Below are 18288 nucleotides of genomic sequence, written 5' to 3' on the forward strand. Positions count from 1 at the left end.
ACTTGTCTGTAATAGAGCAGCTGACCAGCACCGTTGTACTTCTTCCTGCGTGCTGTGTACATGTGTGCCGAGGCATGAAATAGAGGAGCGGGATTCTGTACTGTGACACATGATGGGTTCTCTGCGATCACCGGGCACATGGATCTGTCTTGTGGTTTCGGCTTTCCTGTGTGTATTGGTTGTGGAGGGGAAATCCCGGAGTCCTAACATAGTGCTGATCCTGACAGATGACCAGGATGTGTCTATGGGTGGTATGGTGAGTCAAGTTGTTGTTGGGGTGTTGCTGTGTGTGCCAGGTATAACCATGCTGAGTCTGTGCAGTGTTCCCTGTGTAGTATTAGTCCCACATATAATAATATTATTAATAAACAGGATTTATATGGCACCAACATATTATGTAGCGCTGTACATTAAATAGTGTTTACAAAGGACAGATACAGACAGTGACACAGGAGAGCTTACAATCTAAGAGGTGTTTCTTTTCTTTATCTCCCCCCTGGGGATCAATACCTCTGATCAGTATATCACCTGGCCAATCCAAGCACCACCATAGCTCCTTCATGATACACTCCTTTGGTGGTGCAGCCACCATCACACGTGTAAAGAATGCCCAGCGATCTGGTGTTGTCATTGCTTTCAACATATTACACAGTGCCAGATTTTAAAGAGGAACTAAACCCAAAACTGCAAAACAAAAAAATACACACCTTCAATCCCGCAGGGCAGTCCGATCCCTCTGGGGGTGTCCTGCATCGCGTCCTGCGTCATCTGGGAACTCCGGGCACCGCCATCATGTCTTCTTCTTCTTCTTCCTGTTCTTCAACCCACATCACCCGACCCAGGCACAAGATTGGGTGACGTAGGATGAAAAAAAAAATTTACCGATCTAACTGTGCATGCATGGGATCAGCAAATTTTTTCATTTTGCGCAAAAAGGCTCCTTCTGCGCATGGCTTTGCTCTCCCATTCATTCCTGACCTTTAGGGCTGGTGCTGCACCCCTTTAAAAAACAAAAAAAAAAAAAAACAGAACTTTTACTTTAACAGGGTTGGCTACCCTTTTATGTAAAGTGAAAATTCTGAGTTTAGGTACGCTTTAAACTGATGTGCGCTTTCATTTTGTCCAATCACATACCGCCTTTACCTCTCTAAAGGAGCTCAAACTGTTGGGTGCCAATGGGTTAGTGTTGTTGGCTTGCTAAGTTTGTTACTGGCAGGATTTCCAGTTAAAAATCTTTGAATTATATAGAGATGACAGTCCCAGACTCAGGTATTTATCTGTGTTACACTACATGTTCTATCTGAACCCTCAGGAAAGGCCGGGTGCTTGGTAGGTATAAGGTGTGCATGTGATACTCTCCTGGGGTGAGAACGTAGGAGGGAAGCCAGGCTGTCATTAGACCTGTGTAAGTTCCTACAAACAGATGTGAGCTCATCAGTCATACAGTGTAATGGACAGACAAGATGTTGTAACGATACGATTGTTCAAATATAATCCACCAATAGTGTACACACGCTAGATACAATCGTTCAAACGATGCAGGGAGTGACATGTAAAGGATAAAGTGTATTGCAGAAACATGCACAATCACTGAACGACCGTACACACAATTGTGAACGACCATTGGCCAATCGGATCCGCCGTGACGGCCATTCATTTCCAACGACAATCCTCGTTCGTTGGCGTCGTTGATCACCTTTTTTGTGAACGATTTTGGTCCTTCGTCGTTCGATAATTATTGAAAGTGTTTACGCAGCTTTAAGTCTTGGTAAATATATTTTTAACTTTTAGCAATAGAGTATAAACCCTTGGCTTTGGTCAGGATTTAGTTAATCTGTTTTTTTATATCTGTAAGGCAGCAGTAAAGTGTTGGATTGCTAATGCTACTTATTCAGCACATTAAGTCTCCAGACTGTAAAAACAAAGGGTGCAGAACCTTTGAACAGCCCAGCACTTTTTTTTTTTTGCATTTGACTTTTGAAGAACGTTTAACGATTAATGTGTACATTAAACTTCACTTAACGCTTATGTAACCTATAAATATTGGTCAACTCATCAGAAACATTTCACAATCCTTGCTACACTGGTAAATTTAAGGGTAACTCTATTTAACTATATTTATTTTATTTTTATTTTTTTTAGTCTTGAACTCATGGGCATCACCGGATGCTGGGTTTCCTCCTTTTTAATGCTCTGCCAGGCTTTTACTGCAGCGGCTTTCAGTTGCTGTTTGTGGGCCTTTCTGTCCAAAGTTTAGTCTTCAACAAAAGAAATGAATGCTTAATTGGGTTCAGATCAGGTGACTGACTTGGCCATTCAAGAATATTCCACTTCCTGGGTTGCTTTGGCTGTATGTTTTGGGTCATTGTCCATCTGTATTATGAAATGCCTCCCAATCAATGTGACTGCATTTACCTGGATTTGGGCAGACACTATGGCTCTGAACACCTCAGAATTTATTCAGCTGGTTCTGTCCTGTGTCACACCATGGATAAACACTAGTGTCTCAGTGCCATGGCAGCCATGCACGCCCAAGTCATCACACTGCCTCCGCCATGTTTTACAGATGATGTGGTATGCTTTGGATCATGAGGTGTTCCACGCCTTCTCCATACTTTTTTCATGCCAGAATTCTAGTAAAGGTTGGTCTTGGTTTCATCTGTCCAAAGAATGTTTTTCCAGAACTGTGCTGGCTTTTTTTAGATGTTTTTGAGCAAAGTCCAATCTAGCCTTTCTATTCTTGAGGCTTATGAGTGGCTTGTGCCTTGCAGTGCACCCTCTGTATTTACTTTCATGCAGTCTTCTCTTTATGGTAGACTTGGATATCAATACGCCTACTTCCTGGAGAGTGTTGTTCACTTGGTTGGCTGTTGTGAAGGGGTTTCTCTTCACCATGGAAATGATTCTGCCATCACCACCACTGTTGTCTTCTGTGGACGTCCAGGTCTTTTGGCGTTGCTGAGTTCACCAGTGCTTTGTTTCTTTCTCATGATGTACCAAACTGTAGATTTTGCCACTCCTAATATTGTAGCAATTTCTCGGATGGTTTTTTTCTATTTTTGCAGCCTAAGGATGGCTTGTTTCACCTGCATGGAGAGCTCCTGTCTGCATGTTGTCTGTTCACAGCAAAATCTTCCACAGGAATAATACAACATTTCTTTAACAACAATATGATTTGTAACTTCAGTCTGAACAGTAGTCAGTCCTACAACTTTCACCAAACTCAGTGTACATGTTTATTATGTCCAAGTTCATCAAGTAGATGATGTGGATATATCCAATTATGCTAAAGGCATTGAATGTTTTGATTGCAGTATTTTAGTGCCCTAAAAGTCCCTTAATCTCAACTGGAGTAATAATGTCATGGGTGATCTGACTATGGGACGTGGGACACATTAAATGTAAATATGTGAAATATTTTAGTTTTTTTAAATTCCACAGATTTTGTTTCTAATAACAAACTAGGTGTTGCAGCTAAAAGTTGGGAGTGACCAGTGATCTTTTTTTTTTCCTAACATCCTAAACTATTGGGATTCCCATTGGAGTTGCCTGTTAAGTTAACCCACCACAACACTTGTACATTGTACTTGTGCTAGATCCATTTAAAAACATTAGCAAAAGGCATTTACCATTAACTTTTAAATCATTTTCAGTTGAGCTGGAAAATGCTGCTTCAGGGAACCTAACATCATTCGGCTTCAGGCATTAGTGCTTAAAGAGGAAGTAAACTGAAAAATGGCCAAAACAAAAACAAAAAACTATAGTCCCGCAGCACAGTCGACCGGTCCGGAGGTGTCTTTCATTGGGTCTTGTGTCGTCCCAGCATCCATCTCCAAGCCTGCGCGCCGGGTGCAGCCATCTTCGCCTTTTCTTCCTGATTCTTCTTCCTACGTCACTTGACCCAGGTGCAAGATCAGATGATGTAGGTTGGAAAAAAACTTGCTGATCTCATTGCGCATGTGTTAGATCTGCATTTTTTTCTCTAGGCGATTGAGAATTAAGGAGGAAAAAAAACACAATTTTTACTTTACATAGAAGGGTTGTCTATCCTTTTATTTGAAGTGAAATTTCTGAGTTTAGGTACGCTTTAAAGTTCCCCTGCAATGCTAAAGGTATCAATGTAACATGCCTACTGCTCCCTTAATATTGGAGTACCAACCGTGCAATTGGAATTTGCTGACCTCGCGCTTATTAGTACCTAAGGCTACATACACATGCAATAATTGTCATTAGAAAACTAACGACGACAGAACAATCCATGATCACTAAACGACCGTACACACTATGGATAGCAAACGATCGTCCCTCAATCAGATCCGTCGAGATAGTCGTTCATTTCCAGTGACATTCTCATTCATTGTTGTCGTTGGCCAGTCGTTCAATTTTTTTGTTAACATTTATCGGACGATCGTTTCCAACAATAATTATTGCTCGTGTGTACGTAGCCTTACAGTTGGTTATATAAATTGAGAGCAACCATGGATGTTGTAATTCTGGGGAAAAAATAAATAAATTAAACACTCCATGATAAGTAGATTGTGAAAGTGGTGTCAAGTGTCTGATTTCATAATCCCAGGCGAGCAAGAAACTGGATTGTATTTATTGATTTTTAAAAACATTTTAGGTGTACTGAAAACAGGAGAGTTTTCTGTATGTATGTGTTAACCTTGTACAACTGGGATCTTAGGTTAGAAACAATTATATATAGAATAGAATCAATTTTTTCATTTAAAATCCAGATAAATTCAAAATTGAACAGGGAAAATTCTAATAAACAGGTTGATATGTTCATAAAAACAGTGTTTGTTAGCAGTACACTGCTCTACTGCTATTTCCTCTTTTCTTTGGATGGGTGTAAGGGTCAGTCATGTGTGGCCATGTGATACTTAAAGAACAAAGAACAAAACATAGCAGACTGCATTTCTAGCATGCATGCATGCATTACAGGAAAAACAATGCGCCTGAAATATTAAAGGTCTCCAAGGCTTGAGAATAAAATCAGTTGGTAAATGTTTTCCATCCTGGCTAAATCCATTGCAGATTTGCTGGATCACCCATGTTCGCCAATTTGTCTTTCCATTCCAAGTCTTGGAGAGCTTTGATAATTCAGGCCCCATATGTCTGCCTGAGGAGGCTCTGTAGTCACAAAAAGTAGGTGTCCTAGTTTGGAACAAAAGCCACAGTGCATTCACCATATCATAAATACACACACAAAGCATGTGTTCTGTTTAACACTAACTTATTAGTGTGATAGTGTGGGGAAAAAAACTGGGAATGATGTGCAAGGTGCAGACACTTTCCAGATGGTGGAGGCGTAAGCTGTTTTTCAGGTTTTGCCTCATTAACCGCATGCAATATTTAGTGAGGGATGACACACAAGTTACAAAACAACTTAGGCTACTGTTAAAAATACACACGACAGCTTTTTTTGTCTTTATTGGAGTACAACAAGCTCCTGGCAACAGCTTGCAGTTGGAAATAGTTTTCCTCAGTATTAAACTGTGATTTAAAAGCACCTAAAAAAGCTTATCCGTGGGTCAGTTTCAGCAGATAAATATCCCAAGCAGTGCACACATCAGTTAAAAAGTTTCTTGTATTTTGCTATTATTTTAGCATACATTCAGTTTTAATTCATAAATTCAGACCTCATCAACATCCTTAGTATCATTACAATATTGACTGCTGCCTTGATCCTACAGAGGTTACAGTGTCCATCTATATCCACAAGATATCTAAGACGTCAGGGTGCACGTGTAACCATATCCTGCATATCCTCACCAATACATCCTGCTGCTAGAGAACCGATTTAAGTACATCTTTGCATATCATCATCCTTAGCATAACTTTAATCTTGATTGCTACATCTTTTTTGTTTTTATTGTCTTTGCAAGATGTTTGATGTAGCATAGCTGTGATGCACAGATGATGTCTTACATGGAATATTAGGCATCCAATACTGATCTCAAATACTAGCTGAGTGCATATGAAATAATATATCTATACACAACTAATTTAAATAAATATAATATCTTATTTTAAGTGCAGTAATCCATACAAAGTTTGAATTATTCTTGTACTGTTCTGATTGGCTGCTATTGGTTATTTTGTTAGCACTAAGGAGTAATAAAGCTATTGTATGGAGTTATCCAATAGCTTTATTACTCCTTATAGAGTTAGAGTTCTGATAGACTATTATATATAAATATTTAAATATGCTGATTTAGTTTATAAAACCATTACCTTTTCTTCTTGTCCGCAGTATGTTGCCAGTGCTCTGTGCTGCCCAAGCAGGGCCAGCATTCTTTCTGGAAGATACCCACATAACCACCATGTTATCAATAACACAATAGAAGGAAACTGCAGCAGCAAAGCCTGGCAAAAGACTCAGGAGCCATACACCTTTCCAGCTCTCCTTCATAATATCGGATACCAGACATTCTTTGCTGGAAAGTATTTAAATCAGGTAATTTTTTGTTGTTTCTCCAATTTTATATACACCTTTGTTTCAAATTCTTGCATGTTCCTAGATTGGTTTATTGTGACATTCTGTAGTTGCTTCCATCAAGCCTCTATGTTCTTGTGCACATATTTATAGAAATTAGAAACCCTAGAAGTTCTGTTGGTCTTTAATATTTTCCATTAATATCGAGCAAATCAAGAAAAAGCTTGTTATGTCAGTCTAAGTTTTATCGGCCTTTTCTTCGCTTTTAAAAAATGACATGACAAAATATACAACAGACATGAAAAAAACTGACAACTAGTCAGTTGGTGTTTAAAATGTAGGTAAATTCTGAATAAAACAGAAGGAACTTTGATAATAGATGTCAATACAGTTCAAACAAGAATGTGAGGAGTACCAGCTACCATAGGTTATATATTACCACTGCCTAATAAATAACAAAAGTCTGTACAACAGGAAGGGCCTAGGATTACAGGGTGCAGCTGTAACCATACCTTACATATTACTCACTGCCTGCCAAATAGCTTATGTCAGTACCAGGGAATTGGGAACCCAGGACTGCAGGGTGCATCTGTAACTTTACATATCTTCACTCACTGCCTACTACATAACTGCTACTTGTACAGGCAGGGCCTGGGACTGCTTTTTATCATTTCTTGTTCTTTGTTTTCTTTAGTATGGAGCAGAGGATGCTGGTGGAATAGGCCATGTGCCTCCTGGATGGAGTTATTGGTTTGGTTTGGTGAGTTTTCATAATTATTACTAAAATAATAATTACTTATGAGCATTTAATGTTTATGTCTGATCCTATATTACAATTTTGATTGGTTTTAAATTATGTACTCATGTCAATGTACAGTGGGTTGCCAAAGCAGATCTCAACCTCTCACACTCCTCTAGTGGAAACACTAGAAGTTATATTGTAAGGAGCAGTTGAATTGAATACAGTTAGGTGGTTCTTATTCTGTACAGGCTGGAGAGGTACATAATGTGAATTGTGTTTGCTTAGCTCAGTAATGCCAGGCTTCTGTTATATGCTAAAAAAGGGAAAGAATATGATTCAGTTTACATGAGAAGTGGAAAGTATATAAAATGATCAGTTTGAAAATACATCTCTTTAACAAGCTTCCTATACCAATAGTAAGTTGTATTTGTCAGTTGTATGTATGTATGTATGTATGTATGTATATATACATGCGTGTGTATGTGTGTGTGTGTGTGTGTATATATATATATAAATATATATATATATATATATATATTAATAAATGAGCTAAAAAAAGAGATTTAATTGCTAAGAGATTTTTAATCCTTAATTATTGTTCTTGCTTTAACTCTCTAAAAGCATTTAAAATAATTTTATGTGATGGACATCACCTGCTATTGTAACTTTCAATTTAGATTTTTTGGTCTGTAAACTAGTGCACATGTTGGCAAGTTTATATAAAATTTAGACAATCTTTATATATAGGCATTATATTGGGAAAGTTAATTCTGCCTCTGTAGATAAATGTGAAAGGCAGATTTTCAATTTTTTGGTCTTCCATTGGGTAGATATTTCATATTTGTAACTTTTTGTTCTTGTATGACAGTAAACACAAAGATAAGATTTATTCAGTCTTGAGTGTGTGTTAAAGAATGTTAGGGTCATCTCATGATGGGGTTTCTATTGCTGTCTCTGTAGATAATGTATTTCCCTTTTGATAACACCCAAGATTTTTCAGTGCGTTTTATTATTTTTAAAAATTCAATCCAATGAAGGAAATGGAATGACTCTGTTGGCACTTGGACAGAAAATGAAGCAAACTCTCCATAGTGGAGACCAAACAGTGGTGTTTGAGGAAAGGCAAAAGATACCTTTGACCCATGGTATCCTTTGCCTTTTTTATGCTGGACAAGCTTGCATAGATATTGCAGACTGTCCCTTTACAGCTTTCAAAAGCCAAACAATGCCCTATTTCCAATCAAGTTGTTGGTTGTATATTTTGCTGCTCTTTTGATGACTTTGTACATATTTGTATTCTGTTATACCTAAAATCATACCCTTCCCGTATTGTTTGGATTGCAGGTCAGTTCTCATTGCCAATAGACAAAAGACAGCTGTATGAGTTTGATATTAAAGTTCCACTCCTTGTCCGAGGACCTGGCATAAAACCTAATCAAATAAGCAAGGTAATTGGACAGAAGCTGCTTTCTTTCTTGATTATTCATATTTTGATTCAATTGTCATTTTGTATCACACATATAAGATGGAAGTGTCTAAAAGAAATGTATTGAATATTGGCTTTAGTCGGTGTCTATGACTGGGAATTTGTTTGAGACCTAACCACTAGTTATGTACTTTTTCCCATTTTCTAGCCTCATAAGCATATCATAGATTGTGTTCTGTTGAACATCGATGTGCTGTTTTATCGTAATACTTCACAGGAACTATTATAATGGAAGATATATTCAATCGGCTTGAGCACCTTAAAGAAAGACCATTGTACTGAACAAATGCTCAGTGTACTGAGCAACTAATATTCTAGGCAGTATGTTTTTGAGGTTCCGTGTAAACCACCTCAAAAAGAATACTAAATCAAGAATAGAGTAAGGATATTTGAATAGTTTCCAACTCAACCCAACACGGCAAAACCTTTTCTTGATGCTGCCCAGCTATATGGTAACATGGGCTGCAATGCACAACCTTTGCCTTAGTGTGTTGGGGTGTCATTGAACATCAATTGCACTGCCAAGTGTTACTGTGCATAGTGCAGTACTGTGCATTACCTAGATGTAAACATGTGAAGCCAGCCTTAAAGATTTTCTCAGCTCAGTATGGTTGGCATTGTCAGTTTATTTCTGCAATATTCTGTATATAGTAGAACTGTCACTATCCCTTTATTACATAAACACATTTGTATGTATTTTCAAATAAAATTTAAAAGCTTTTTTTAGCATAAGCAATTATACAGTTTCCTGCAGTTTTTAAGAGGAAAACACAGTTGAACTCTTTAGTGCAATTATTTGTGCCTGCACCCAGCCAGCATTACTTTGTGTGTGTGATTGTTCTATTGTTCCTTCTAAATCCGAATGCTGATTAAAAACAACTGCAGCCAGAAAGACACATTCATCTGCACCCCATAAATACCTATGTTTTGTTATGTTCTCTTTTCAGGCACTTGTAGAGAACATTGATCTTGGTCCAACCATTCTGGATATCGCTGGCTTTTTGCTTTACAGAGAAATGATAATGTTACTTGGAGAACAGATATGTTGGTTGAATATCAAGGAGAAGGATCCACGCGGACTGACCCCTCTTGTCCAGCGCTAGGACCTGGTGTCTCTGTATGTATCATTAATCAGAAGGGCACTGCCGTCTTTTCTTTTTTAAATGACAATAACTTTATGATTCTTTTACTTAAAAGAAGAATTAAGCGCATTAAGTACATTATATCTGTTCGCGGTGGTGAATGCTATACTGTACTGTTGGAAAGTTTTTGTAAAACATAATATAGTAGCTAAATGAAGCAATTGGCCGGCAGCTTGACGTGTCATTTTACACACTTATTGTGCTGCCCATTTACTCATCTGGGGATTGTGACATCCAGGGCACTTTCTTGCGAGTTTAGAATAACCAATCTAATTGCTAGGTATAAAATTAATGATTTTCTCCCCTTTTTGTTTCTCCAGGAATGCTTTCCAGACTGTGTATGTGAAGATTCCTTTAATAACACCTATGCCTGTGTGAGAACCATTTCAGCAGACCACAACCTGCAGTACTGTGAATTTGATGATGCAGAGGTAAATGTAGTGTAACACATATTTTACCATTTAACTATATCAAGCTAAATTTTTATCAATATTAATAATATTATTATTATTAATCCTATTATTATTAATATTAAAAACAGGATTTATATAGCGCTAACATATTACGCAGTTCTGTACATTAAATAGGGGTTGCAAATGACAGACAGTTACAGACTGTGACGCAGGGAGGGGACCCTCCCCTGAAGAGCTTACAATCTAGGAGGTGGGGGAAGTAACACACAATAGGATGGGAGATATGTAGTGGAGGCAAGTAGTGACGGTTTCAAAAGACAAAAGAAGATGGGTAGGTAGGTTTGAAAAATGAGTTTTGAGTGATGTTTCAAATGAGCCAAATAGGAGGAGGAAGACCAGATGTCACATGTGGAGTCACACTACAGCCTCACTGAGTTCCTGTGACAGACTCAGTGTGAAGCTTCTCTTCCTCCCCCCACTTCCCCCTCACACACTGCCTGGCTCATAGGATACTAAGGAGAAGACAGGCAGGCTAAACATCCACTCAAAGGACCGCAGCCAGCACAGGAGGATGGGCAGCGGCCCACCGGGACAATGCCCGGTCCTCCCAATGGCCAGTCCGGCCCTGTTGCCAGGTGAGCTGCAAAGCAGACACCGGCACACTCGCCTCCCGCCGCTCCGCATATCTTAATTGCGGACCTTCCCGCGTGCCATAGGTTCGCCATCGCTGGTATAGTAGCTAACCATTGATGGTTAGGAGGGGGGAAAAAGAGAAAAATGTTTGTATTTTACTTACACTTTTTTTTTTCCTATTGAAATGCAGGTTTTTGTAGAGGTATACAATATTACAGCAGACCCAAACCAGTTGACAAACATTGCTAAAACAATAGAACAGGAGATCCTTGAAAAGATGAACCACCGTCTAATGATACTACAGTCATGTAGCGGTGCTTCGTGCCGAACTCCTGGAGTCTTTGATCCTAGGTAAGACATGTGGGCTCTGAACTATATTGCCTCCGTAATGTAACATTTTGTACTTTGTAAGACTGATTTGTACTCAACAGAATGTTAATATATCCTCTTGTAAATTAGAAAAGAAATATTGCATCTCTTAATACTAATTGTGTTGATCCACCCTTGAATGATTTAAAATACTTCGACATCTCCTTTACTTGCATAGCAGAGCAACTATTTTTTTTTTTTGGTATAAATGTTGCATAAACATTGCTCACACCTGGCTTGTGAAACAAGTGGCTCTTTGATCAAGTGGAGTTGGAAAAAACAGGACTCTGATATTGTGCATTTGGGAGTTGTGTTTGCTTGACTGTGAGTTTTGTTTTAAACAGCTTTTTTTCCTTGCTGACCTCTAAGGGGGAGTGGTCAAGGCTTCACAGGTGATTTAAGTTCCTGGCACACTCACCTTGAGCTTGCTCACATATGGCTTGTGAAACAAGTGGCTCTTTGATCAAGTGGAGTTGGGAAAAAACAGGAGTTAAATCCTTATAGTAACCACAAACTGTAGGTAACCTTTTATAACTCCTTGTAAACAAAATTGTAACTGGGAAAACGAGTGGTAGCAAGGTGGAAGGTTTGGTTCAGTGCACAATCTGCCATATGTATGCACAAATGGAGCAACAGTTCCTAGGTGAATACCGCTGTGACAGATGTGAGCAAGTCGCCTTTCTGGTATCTCGCATTGGAGAGCTGGAGAAGCGCATTGCGACACTGAAATCACTGGATCACTTTGAGAGGGTCTCCTGCTCACTGAGCAGGCAGTTATTAGCTTAGATGTGGAGGGTGGAGAGGTTAGTCAGGATGAGCATGAAGGGAGTTGGCTTAATGTAACTGGAAGAAGTGGTAGGGGCTCCCAGAAAAGGAAGGCCAGCCCTGGGTTTGAGCACCCTAACATGTTTGCAAAGTTATATGAAGATGTGCATGTGGCAGTCCCAGTGGTGGCAACTCTAGATGTTACTGCTACCCCTAACAGCCTGGAGAGCAGCACATCTAGTAGTGGTGGGGAGGGCAACGCAGGAAGGAAAAGACAATTGGTAGTCATAGGGGATTCTATCATCAGGAGGACGGATAGAATAGTTTGTCGCCCGGATCCCTTCAACCGAATGGTTTCCTGTCTTCCTGGTGCCAAGGTTCGGCATGTGATGGACCGAGTGGACAAACTACTGGGAAGGGCTGGACAGGACCTGAAAATCAGTTTAGGGAACTAGGTTTCAAGTTGAAGAAAAGAACTTCCAAGATTATGTTCTCTGGAATATTGCCTGTACCATGCACAACACAGGAAAGGCAGAGGGAACTTAGGCAGCTAAACGCACGGCTTAAGTCCTGGTGTAGAAGGGAAGGGTTTGGGTTCATAGAGCACTGGGCTGACTTTTCATTGGGGAACAACCTGTATGCCAGAGATGGTTTGCACCTAAATGAAAGGGGGTCTGCTGTGCTAGGGGAAAGATTCAGGGGAATGGTGGAGGGATGATTAAAGTGGGACAGTTAAATAAGGTGGCAGAAAGGTTAGTCAGGGGTCAGATTAGGGATAGTTGGAGGGAGGGTTATGGATATTTGTAAGAAGCTTCCCAAGTTACAGACAAACATTGGATTGTGCAATACTAATTGTACGGTAAAACAAAATGATTTGACAAACAGCGATGGTAAAAGCAGCAATAGTTTAAAGAGCCAGCCTGTTCACCAATGCTAGAAGTCTAGCAAACAAGATAGGGGAGTTAGAAGACTTAATGAGTGAGGAGGATTTTGACTTAGTTGGCATTGCTGAATCCTGGCTTTGTTCTTCACGACTGAGCTGTCAATATTCCTGGGTATACTCTTTGTTGTAAAGGCAGAGTCAAACGAAAGGGTGGCAGTGTCTGTCTGTATGTGAGAAGTGATCTAAAAGTGAATGTAAAAGAAGAAATTGCGGAGGGAACAAGCGGCGAGGTTGAGGCATTATGGGTGGAGTTGAATGTGGGGTTGAATAACACACAATTAATGATTGGAGTCTGCTGTAGGCCCCCCAGTGCTAGGGAAGAAATAGAAAATCAACTACTAGCACAGATAGAAAAAGCAGCAAAAAGTGGAAGTGTTTTAATCATGGGAGATTTCAACTACCCTGACATTGACTGGGGTAATGGCACTACAGCAAAAGGGAGGAAATTTGTGATACTAATACAAGATAATTTTATTGTACAGTTTATAGAAGCCCTAACTAGAAATGATGCTCTGCTGGACCTAGTTCTTTCCAACAATGCAGAGCATATAACAAATGTGCATGTAATAGAGAATCTGGGTAGCAGTGACCATAATATGAATTCATTTAATGTAAGCTGTAAACAGGAAGTAAAAACAGGAAAGATAAAAACATTTAATTTTAGGAGAGCAATTTTTCTATTATTAAGGGCGTCTCTCTGTGACTTGGACTGGGAGACAATATTGTCCTCAGAGAACACAGGACAGAAATGGGAATGTTTCAAGTCTGTTCTACTAAAGCACACTGGAAAATATATTCCAATGGGTAATAAGTTTAGGAGGCTAAAATGAAAACCTTTGTGGCTTACAGCTGACGTTAAAAAAAAGAAAAAAAAAAAAAGCCATGAGGAACAAGAAAAGGGCATTTCAAAAATATAAAAATGAAGGTTCATCGCCTTCATCATTTGAAACACATAAAGAATATAACAAAAGATGTAAAAAGGAGATAAAATGTGCAAAACTTCAAAATGAAAAGACAGATCGCAAAGGAAAATATGGCAACCCCCAAATTTTTTTCAAATATATTAATAGCAAAAAGATCAGATCAGATCTGAGCATGTAGGCCCCTGTCGCTGGGTTGGTAACTGGGGATAAAGACAAGGCAGATTTACTGAACACTTTTTTTTTTTTTTTAGCTCTGTGTACACAAAGGAAAATGGCAGAGTTCAAGTCCAAATTCATAATAGCAATGTCACTGCTTTAAATGAGTCACAATGGCTCAGAATTGATATGATTGAGAAACAGCTGGGAAAAATTAAGGTTTACAAAGCACCAGGACCTGATGGATTACATCCACATGTCCTCAAAGAGCTGAGCTCAGTTATTTCAAAGCCATTATTTCTAATTTGTAGAGACTCTTTAATCACTGGCAAGGTACCAATGGATTGGCGTAAGGCCAATGTGGTTCTTATCTTCAAAAAGGGAGCAAAGTCATTACCAGGTAACTACAGACACGTTAGTTTAATGTCCATAGTTGGAAAGGTCTTAGGGAGTTTGATAAAAAACCACATAGAGGAGTTTCTGCTAGACAGAAGTTGTCAAACAAATTTACTCTCTTTTTATGAGGAAGTAAGTAAACAGGTAGACAGTGGAGTAGCAGTTGATATAGTGTACTTGGACTTTGCTAAAGCATTTGACACTGTACCCCACATACGGTTAATATGCAAGTTAGGGTCAATAGGTTTAGAAAATTAAATCTCTAAATGGATAGACAACTGGCCTAAAGATCGCATCCAGAGAGTTGTAATTAATGATTTATACTCTGAATGGTCTAAGGTTATTAGTGGTGTACCACTATTATCTTTATAAATGATAAAGAATTTGGGATTAAAAGTACCATCTCTGTGTTTGCAGATGACACCGAACTATGTAATGGAATTAAGTCCATACAGGATGTCTATAATCTACTAGCAGACCTGGATGTACTGTTTGATTGGGCAGCCAAGTGGCAAATGACATTTAATATAGATAAATGTAAAGATATGCACTTGGGTGCTAACAACATGCATGCTTCATACTGTCTAGGGGAAATACATTTTGGGGAGTCAGAAATGGAAAAGGATCTGGGGGTTCTGGTAGATCAAAGACTTTATAACAGCATGCAATGCCAAGCTGCAATATCTAAAGCTAGTAAAGTACTTTCTTGTATTAAAATAGGAATAGACTGCAGAGATGGAGACATAATCCTGCCCCTGTACAAAGCATTGGTCAGACCACATCTGGAATATATAGTCCAGTTTTGGTCACCAGTTCACAAAAAGGACATTGGAATCCATTGGAGTGGAATTGGAGAGATTGCAGAGAAGGGCAACTAAATAAATAAAAGGAATGGAGGAGCTCAGCTATTAGGAGAGTTTAGCTGAACTGAACCGATTATCCCTTGAGAAGAGACATTTAGGGGGTATATGATCACCCTGTATAAATGTATAAATGGTCTATATAGAGAACTCTCTTCCACATTACTCACTGTAAGATCGTCTGCAGGAAAAAAAGTTTAAGCTTCGGATAAGGAAGGGTTTCTTCACTGTAAGGTCTGTGAAAATGTGGAATTGGCTCCCTCAGGAAGAAGTTTCAGCAACTACTATAGATTGCTTTAAGAAAAAGCTGGATGCTTTTCTAGAAGCACAGAATATAACTGGGTATTAAGGCTTTAAAGTAAAGATGAGAGACTGTTGATCCAGGGAACATCCGATTGCCTCATAGTATCGGGAAGGATTTTTTTTTCCCCCTGTTGAAGCAAATTGTATCAGGGGTTTTTTTGCCTTCCTCTGGACCAACTATGTCTTATAGGGTTTTATATCTGGGATATCTCATTTCCCTAGTTGTTGAACTTGATGGACGTTTTTCAACCTAACCTATTTAACTATATAAGGACTGACTGGGTAAACTATAAAAAGGAACTGCATTATTGAAGCATTTGTTAGTTTGTGTGTTTAAAGAAAACCTGTTATTGTAGGAATGTGGATGCTATCATTGCTGAAAACTTTTTAAAATGCTTGCGAGGCATTTGTCAAACAAACCATCCTAGCTTTTAAACTTTAATGCAGAACTCTGGTTAAAAAACCCATGCTCTTCAGATGGTGTCTCACCCCCTTTAAAGTCAAAGAAATAAACATGTAATTAGATAGATTTTGTAGATATAAACTAAAAATGTATTATTTTTTTTTGTTTTTATTATATTCGTTCTTTCACAGTTTGTCTATGCGTTAAAATAGTGACAAAGGTTTGACACAGTGCTCTCTATATTCAGCTCACTGACATACTATTTCATTCTATTTATTACACGTTTGTAAGGGCTATGGCTGTTATTCAGCTTTGCAAGCACAGACCGCTGGGGAAAGGAGCATGAAAAGAAAAAATGTATTTAGGGCCATTTGCAGGCAAAAAGTCACTAGTTATATTTTAGGTTGTAAGACTGTATAAAGTAATAATGGTGTAAGGATTTCAATGAACAAATCCCACAAGATCGCACTTTCAGCCTACAGAGGTGCATTCTCTTGGGATTTAAAGGTACCAGCACTGGCACCTTGTATTGAGGGAGTGACATTGAAGTGTATTTGTTATCCCTGCATTAGAGCACCCTTGCCACATACCGTACTTTTCGCCGTATAAGACGCTCCGGAATATAGGACGCACCCAATCTAGAAAAAAAGATTCTGAAGGATTATTCCCCTTCTGATCACTCATGTGCCATTCATACCGGTATTCCCCTTCTGATCACTCATGTGCCATTCACATTCCTGTGGAGCTCTTGATATCAATGGCAATAATTAGACATTAAGTAATTTTGCTAATCAGCCTTTTTTTTTTTTCCAGGTACCGGTTTGACCCATCGATGATGTTTGTGAATCAAGATGAGCCAGGCCACATATCATCTCGGAAGTATTTGAAATGGCGAAGTTTGCTATAGAGTAATTCATTTCCTTCTTATCTCCGAATAAATAACCGAGCTGCTTTATTGGCTGCTTGCTGCCAGCCATTGGAGACATCAGTGATTTGGCTTATCTGTGTAATTTGTGTGCAGGACCTAACCAAAGAGCGGCTGGTAATGTGAAATCTGTGTCAGTGAATTCTCAAGACTGTATCTTTCTTTACAGATGGGCTTCATAGGCTGTGATTGGTTGGAGGTATTAAAAAGATATATTCTCCTTTATAAAGGGAACTTTTACTATTTTATTCCTTTCCCATGGCCAATCCCTGAAACACTGAAGCCCACTTTGTCAGTGATCCGATTATCTGTGATAATGCATCTCTAGTAAAGGTATTTTTTTAATGAAATGAGACTATTTTTGGTAAAGAAAAAAAAAGTTGTAATTCTAAAATAGTTTAAAACCACTAGGAACTTTCTTTGTACCCAATAGTCATAGCTGGTTCTAATGTTGCTACCCTTTTTGGCAGTTTTGTTACTTATCATAGATCTGTTAAGATGATTGAAAGAAGAACATCTGTATAATACACACAACATTCTTTCTTTTTTGTAAGAAACCTTGCTGATTTGTGGCAGAAATAATACGCTGATCAGAGAGTGATGTCTGGTTTTAAAACACTTAGCCCCAGTACACACGAGTCAGTTATAACTTCTGATCGGATAGAATAGATGGATTTCAAAGGAATTTGGCTGACCAATTTATCAGTTTTGGGTCTGTTGGTATATAAAAAAAGTACCCAACCCATGTTGTGTGTTTGAACGAATGGAATAAATCCTCTTTGGATTCTAATTACTTGTTATCCCCCCTATAAGGAAGGCAGAATATTGTACATGTCATTGTTTTAAGACTTCTGAGCAGTCAGTAAATCATTTAGAACTGCCAGTTCATTAAAAAATTGGCAACCAATCTGCTCATGTGTACTTGGGCTGAAACTCAGTCTCCAACAGTGGTGCTGAAACCATCTAGATTATATTCTGCATCGTAAAACAATGTTTTGGTTTTGATACAAAACTCTTGTTGGTTTCCACTAACAATGCATGTTTTCACAGAAGGCTGAAATAATGTGAATCTTTGAAAATGTCATATCTGTGATCGGACCTAAATCTGTGAAACATAAAGAGTTAGTGGTAACGTAATAAAGTGTAGCAAACAATGAAGTATGATTTAATATATTAATAAAATTATAATGCAGATTTTGGCTATTTGCCTAGAAGAAAAAGGATGGTGGTGGTGCTTCTGAATAATTTGTTTGTCGACTAACCTAATATTTTAATTTTCAGCATAATACAGTTTTTGTAATATATATGCAGTTTTCTTTACACACTAAAGATCAGATAAACCCTAACTGAACTTTTTTTTTTTTTTTTTTTTTTTTTTTTTAAACAA

General features: G+C 38.5%; 1 protein-coding gene across 1 annotated transcript; it reads left to right on the forward strand.

Moving 5' to 3' along the window:
• GNS (glucosamine (N-acetyl)-6-sulfatase) lies at window positions 1-18288 on the forward strand. Its single transcript, XM_072399021.1, is given in 9 exon segments — window positions 1-287; window positions 6225-6463; window positions 7137-7202; window positions 8378-8632; window positions 9618-9669; window positions 9672-9787; window positions 10133-10243; window positions 11049-11209; window positions 16790-18288. Coding segments are annotated over 9 exon segments (1272 nt in total). The 5' UTR covers window positions 1-109; the 3' UTR covers window positions 16884-18288.

This window comes from Pyxicephalus adspersus, chromosome 2 (assembly GCF_032062135.1).
Source record: "Pyxicephalus adspersus chromosome 2, UCB_Pads_2.0, whole genome shotgun sequence".
Classification (NCBI taxonomy): domain Eukaryota; kingdom Metazoa; phylum Chordata; class Amphibia; order Anura; family Pyxicephalidae; genus Pyxicephalus; species Pyxicephalus adspersus.